The 7,196-nt window shown below is 35.2% G+C and overlaps 1 protein-coding gene across 1 annotated transcript in view; it reads left to right on the top strand.

The window, feature by feature from the left end:
• Positions 1-7,196, top strand: part of NIPBL (Nipped-B homolog (Drosophila)) — a 171,496-nt gene that overhangs the window by 139,132 nt on the left and 25,168 nt on the right. The window contains 4 exon segments of the mRNA XM_009329439.1: positions 1,442-1,580; positions 1,808-1,890; positions 2,960-3,092; positions 4,014-4,157. Coding sequence (XP_009327714.1) covers positions 1,442-1,580; positions 1,808-1,890; positions 2,960-3,092; positions 4,014-4,157 — 499 coding nt within the window.

The raw sequence follows: 7,196 nt of genomic DNA, 5'->3' as shown, positions 1-7,196 counted from the left end.
AATCTAATATCCCTTTGAATGAGTTTCATTTAGGAACTACTTTGTTCACTTTAGCTGTCTCTTAAGCACTTTAGCTGGATTTCAGTGCATCTTCAGAATAATAGTATAGGTTCAGGTTCAATCTGAGAAGGAATCTGACCTGAACTGGATTTCAGTTAAAATTGAGGTTGGGACACTTTAAATGATTCTGAAACGTTTGTTGTTGGTGTTGATTTTGTTCCTTGCTTGCATACATCTTGCCCCCAGAGACAGACAAATTGTCAGTTAAATATTTTGTCCAATCCAGGGTGGATGAACAGGAAATAACTAGGAAAAGAAATACACTGAAACTTTGAAGTTGAATTCAGTGACCCTAATGTTAACATAAGTGCTTGTTCCTAGTATTTCCTATTGTTTTGGTTATAGGCATCAGAGAGATCTAGCAAATAGGAAGGTGGTAGGAATAGGAGCATAAATGCTAGATACACTCTTCTAATTAGGACCTGTACCAGAAGGAAGTCACTATCTCAAGGCCACAATGACTGCACTGTTTATCTGTAGAGTCCTAACACTGGTCTGTTAAAGGGCATTCTCTAACTGTGGCTACAGTCATGAAGGGTAAGCTTCCACAAAATTTGATATGAAAAGTTTTTCTCTCTGAAAGTGGTCAAAGATAATTTTGTAAAGATAATAATTACAATCTATTTTGTGCCCAGTTAGTATTTTGATAATGTGGGGAGAATGATGTCAGGGACTATCACCTTTTCATATTGCTAAGGGTAGCAATAGGGGGTGTTGATGTATGTATGGGTAGTAAACACTGTACTATTTCTCAGGTTATATCATGAGAGAAACGTGGAGTGTATTCATACTGGTCTTACCAACTGAGACACGTTTAAGGCACACTTAAAGACACTTGTATGCTGAAGTTCATAGTCTGTTATGCTACCTCAGATTACCATAGGTGTAACTCCTGTAGAAGTCAGTCCAGGTCATGGTCGCTATTTTCTGTTGTTTAAAAGTCTTGCACGTTTCACATACATTAAATAATATAAAAGTAATTAATTATTAAGGCAACAGTTTGGTGTACTTTTTTTGTGTTGTGTTGGAAATGGATATGGTATTATAAATAATAAGCCTATTAGTGAGTGCCTTAGCATGTAGGTGTTTGACTTATTAAATATTCATGTAGATTTTTTGGCTGCTGAACTTCACAGATACTCTGCTAGCCCATCTGTGGGCTGTTTCAGTTCATCTCTTCTGCCTGAGAATAATACTTACTGTTTTTGTTAGACCAAATCTTAGACTGCATAAGAGAGAAACAAATGACTGGATAAATGTCTAGAACACAGATTTCTAGCTGTGGTAATGATTTTAGAATTTATTTAGGACCAAAAGGTTTTGGTTTGTTTTGTCTTTTTTGTTTAGTTTTAGTGTTAATGCAGTCTTTTCTTATTAACAGGTTAAACAGCAGTGACACTGATGGAGAGCCTATGTATATTCAGATGGTAACGGCACTAGTTCTGCAGCTTATTCAGTGTGTGGTGCACTTACCATCAGCAGAAAAAGATTCTAATTCAGAGGAGGAATCAAACAAGAAAGTAAGATATTTTTAAAAAGCCATAGGGTTTTTTTGTATGCCGGAATGACTTTGTGTGTTTGTAGGTATAATATTTTATTATGGTGCTCAAACATTGTAATTTGTGGTGCAATCAAACCTTGTAATTTTATGTCTGCTGTAATTATTTGATGCATGAGGAATACTGATCTGGAAACCACATTTCTGTGTATGCTAAAATAATAGACAAATATATCTTGTTATTTTTAGGTGGATCAAGATGTGCTTATTACTAACTCATATGAAACAGCCATGAGAACAGCACAAAACTTCCTTTCTATTTTCCTTAAGAAGTAAGTACTGTTGCGTTCTTTAGCATATTGGTGAAACCAACTCCAAATAAATTCTGTCGTACCTTAAGACAAACCTAACCACTTCGCAATGCTAAATACCTACTCATAAAGTTATTTATAACAATATACTTTATAGATCCCTAAGAGACATATCCATCTGGACAAAAATTTTTATGGAACAGAAATTCTGCGGAGAGTTCTTTATACATTTAAGAATCTGTTTGATAGTTCATGTCGGATGCTTTTATTAGGGGTCTGTTACTCATCTGAAGCTGGAAGAGAAGGCCAAGTAAATATTTAAACGGTAAAACCATATTCATTCAGTCATCAGAATGACAAAGATATAAAAAACCTAAAAATTACTTTCATTTAGCTAAAGTTAGGAATGTCAATAGCTCAACAGGGGAAAAAAATGTAGTATACCTGAATAACCAAAGGATTTCTAAGAATAAGTCCTGAGGTTTCTAAGAATAAGTCCTGAGGTATATTATTTGTGTTAATTTCTACTCTTAAGCTGAAAGGCTATTTAATAGCCATCTAGCAATCTCTCTGCATACTTTTGGTATCATTAAAGTTAGGGATGCCACATGTAAGTGAAACACTATCAGGTATGCTATCTTTTGATTTTTTTACATTCTGATTTTAACCTTTGTGGAGCATAATACTGAGACATCTAATCACTGTCAGATAAATCAGACCAAGCTTAAGGAATATAGACGCAACACCTCCTAAATACCCCACTCCAGCTTGAGCTTTACAATTTTACCTACTTTGTCCATCCAAGTTAATGCAGACTTTGACTTAAAGCAATAAATAAAAAAATCTTAGGAACGAAATTCTACTATCGTGGATTAGCTGCTTTACTTGCAGTGCGACTTGGAATGGTAACTGTTTAAACTATTTCTCCATAAATGAATAAAACAAACTTTCTGCTAATATTTCAGATATTTCTTTTTGAATTGCATAAAACTGCTTTTCTGATTAAACATAGGATTACTTCCTTTTATGTCAGAAGAAAAGCTTAAATGGCTCTTAAATTTGCTTACAAAATGCATTTTCTTTTAAACAGGTGTGGCAGTAAACAAGGGGAAGAAGATTACAGGCCACTGTTTGAGAACTTCATTCAAGATCTTCTTTCCACAGTCAATAAACCAGAATGGCCAGCTGCAGAGTTGCTACTTAGCTTATTAGGAAGGCTATTGGTAAGGGATTCTTGTTTTTAACTAATATATTAATGTATTTCTTACTACAGTGAAGACTTGTTCATTTCAGCTGAAACTACTAGAGGAATGCTTTCTGATTGTTGACACACATGCAGCATTTAAGGATTTTCTTACTTGTATCACTACTATGTAATACATAGATAATAAAATTTAGGTTAGAGGATCATTGATATGGAACTTGTTAAAGATTATATGTATACAGTTTCTCATGGAAGTCCACTTCCACTATTCCATGACATTTTCAACATGAAAAAATGCCATTGTATAGCATCTAATAAGTGTAGATACTCATTTGGAGTAAATTCAGACTAATAGCTGTAACTATTCATGCTAAATATCTTCTCTGGACTATTCCTTTAGCGCGGAACCTGAAAACAATTAAGTGGTTTATTTTTTACCAATAATAGCAGTTACTTATGATATTTTACAGAATGTGAATGTTTTTGTTGACATGTTTTTTGGGAGTTGTTCTTCAGTATTACAATGTAATTAACACAGGAATTTGAGCTGTTTCTTGGAAAAATATTTTATGGTCCTGTTCCTGGTAGAATGTAGCTTTCTATATACTTGTGTGAATAATGAGGAAGTTGCATTGTGATACTTAAGATCTATGCTATTGCAAAGTATATCTGCTGTACTAGTTGTCCCGTTTATTTTATGAAAATATATATTTTTAAAAACTCTAACAGGCGTATTTGGGGAGGGAGAGAGAGACCCAATAAAGGAAGAAACATTAATGTAAAGTAAGTAGTGTATCTGTGATGTAATAGTAAATTACATAATTTTGTGCAGCGTGGAAGTTAGGTGGAATTTTTAATAAGGTCAAGCAATCTCTTGTGAGAAGAATCTCAGTTGCATAAATAAATACTTGTTTTTAACAGTTTATTCTGTTTTTCTTAGGTTCACCAGTTCAGTAACAAATCTACAGAAATGGCATTAAGAGTTGCATCACTTGACTATCTTGGAACTGTAGCTGCAAGACTGAGGAAAGATGCAGTCACTAGCAAAATGGATCAAGGATCTATAGCCAGAATCCTCAAACAGGTGTGTGAGAGATCCTGTGCCAGTGGATTGAGATGTATCCATTCAAATACTTGAAAATTTTAAAGATGTTTGAAAAACTGGCATTGTGGAGAATCAGCCTTCATTGTTCAGATTTCTGAATCAAATATACTCAATTTATAAGTATCATATTTGCTAGCTCATGTCTTCCTTGCACCATCTCTGTAGTGATCATATGAAGTGGTTAATTACAGTGGTTAAGCCAGTTTTTTTGTTACAATATAGAGTAAATAATGGAGCAACAGTTGGATTCTATCTTAAGAGGCCTTAAAAATATGTATGTATGTGCATTTGCTATCACAAAGTGGTAATAACTGAGCTTCTGGCACTGATATACAGGCTTTATAGAGTTAAACTGTTAGGCCTGTAAGGTTAGTTTTTATGTGATGTAGCTGGTATTGGTCCCCCTCTTTTTTTTTTTTTTTTTTTTTTTTAACTGGACTTGCATATCTCTTTCATTAGAGAGTGCATATTTGCATTTCTGCTAATGCTGCTCCAAATCTGCAAGGGTGGCAACACTTATCAGAGCAACGTATGCATTTGGGCTCTATACAGTATGTAGTATGATGAGAAAATCTCAGATCTGATGTGTCCTTTATAAAAATGCAGACTTGCACATTTCTGAGGGACACTATGCATTTCTTTCTGAACTACTAACTGTTCTCAGCCTGATCTAAAGTTGAGTAGTCATATCAAGTTCATTTCCCTTTCAGTTACCTGAAAAGACTACAGATCTATTACATGTACTTTATAATGACTGTTACAGATTTGTGTTGAAGGAAAAACTTCTGCACTTTACAGGCATTCAAATAAAGGATCGAAATTAATCTACTCCTTTATGAGACTGATATTTCCCATAACTTCTGTCAATTAGAATATTCTACAACATATAGCGTCAAGTCTTTATGTCCATGGCTTAATATAATTTATACTTCTATGTGCTAAGGGGTTATAATTCTCCTCTGTTGGCAGCGATTCTGACAATTCTACATTAGACTTGGTAGGGAAATACTTCAGAAGAATCCTTTTTTTTTTCCCCTTATCTCCAGAAGTTATAATGGTATTGAAAGATATTCTAAAAAGATACATACCTGAGCAGTGACCTGAATTTTTCTATTTGTTTTGGGGTTTTTACAGGATCAGGCAGTAACTAGGCATTGGTATCTGCAGAAAATAAAATTTCTGTGGGCAACTGAGTGCTAAAAGCATTTTTTCAGTTACTCAGGGAGCTTGACATCAGTGATGGTAGGCAGTACCATCCGTGCATTGTCAAAGGTGTGTACTATACAGTACCATCAGTCAGGGTAGACAGTGTGTTGTTTATAAATTATTTGTAACATAAGAACAAATAAATACTTGGAAATGTGTACTGGAAATAAACAGCTTCACTTTGCTGTTCAAATGGCAAGAAAATAAGAAGAGGCATTCATAGACATACTCAGTTGTCATCATCAGAAACTTAAATTATTACTTCCATTCAGAAATTAACTTACACCTGTACAGAGTTTTCTTTCCTGCTTTTTTTTCTTAGACTCTGTTGGATATTTCCTTTTACACTCTGATATCATTACCAGGATATTCCCCAATGATTGAGGAATGCTTATAACTTTCTCTACTGTGGTTTGGACCCATGACCCATAGATTAGATTTAGGAGAAAATTTATTCTGTTTTGACATTTTTAAAATAACAGTAGATTTTTTTTTTTAGAAATCTGTCATGGATTGTCAAGTTGATTTGAACACTTGTGCATGCTTTACAATAGTTTATCTCTTGATACACTGATGTTCTGGACTTGTAACTGTACCTTTCTCCACTTGCTGATGTTTGCAAGCTATATTATGTACTGTATTTGTGACAAGATTCTCAATCTGTGCTGTTCATACAGAAGTTAAGATGGTTTTGAGTTTTATTGCTGAAGAAGTAAAATGTTTTATAGCTGGAGAATTTTAAGCCAGAAATTATTCTTCTACTTCTATTGTCAATATTGAATATGATTTGTTGTGGGCTTCACAATTTCTCTTTGTTTGTTCTGGGTTTTTTACTTGTTTGAAAATAGTTAGGCAGTTAAGGTTCATCAAGCAACCCTTTTATTCAGCCAGTTATCCACAGAATTTAACATTTGTTGAAGGCCAGAATTTTGAATCACAATGTGCACATATATTAGGGTGCCAAATATATATATAAACCTCTATTAGTATTATGTGCATTGTAGACATATTTTGAACTCTTGAACTCATTCATTTTGGGGAAAAAAAATCCTTTTCTCTGCTGTAATATTAGCAACTCGAAGGACCTGCATATTTCAGTATAATGCTAAGGAAAAAAGGATTGTTTCTGGGTTTGGTTTTATGCTGTCTTGTAGATGTTGAGAAAGTTAGTTCATTGATACTGATTTATTCTCTATAACCTGTATATGGGGAGAAGTACATTGTCTCGTGGTCATATACAAGGTCGTTGTTTGATTTACATAGGCTAGAACTATTTAAGAGATCAGGATGTACATAGAATCACAGAATCAATGAATGGTTTGGTTTGGACGGGACCTTTAAAGGTCATCTAGTCCAACCCCCCTGCAATGACATCTTCAGCTAGATCAGGTTGCTCAGAGCCCCGTCCAACCTGACCTGGAATGTTTCCAGGGATGGGGCATCCACCACCTCTCTGGGCAACCTGTGCCAGTGTTTCACCACCCTCAGCATAAACAATTTCTTCCTTATACCTAGTCTAAATCTACCCCCTTTAGTTTAAAACCATTATCCCCTGTCCTATCACAACAGGCCCTGCTAAAAAGTCTGTCCCATCTTTCTTATAAGCCCCTTTAAGTACTGAAAGGCCACAATGAGGTCTCCCCAAAGCCTTCTCTTCTCCAGGCTGAACAACCCCAACTCTTTCAGCCTCTCCTCGTAGGAGAGGTGTTCCAGCCCTCTGATCATCTTCGTGGCTCTCCTCTGGACCCACTCCAACAGGTCCATGTCTTTCCTGTGCTGCGGACTCCAGTACTCCAGGTGGGGTCTCACCAG

This window comes from Pygoscelis adeliae, unplaced genomic scaffold, assembly GCF_000699105.1.
Source record: "Pygoscelis adeliae isolate BGI_AS28 unplaced genomic scaffold, ASM69910v1 Scaffold47, whole genome shotgun sequence".
NCBI classification, from domain to species: domain Eukaryota; kingdom Metazoa; phylum Chordata; class Aves; order Sphenisciformes; family Spheniscidae; genus Pygoscelis; species Pygoscelis adeliae.
Note: the sequence above shows the minus strand (reverse complement) of the source record. Positions and strands in the feature narration are given on the sequence as shown.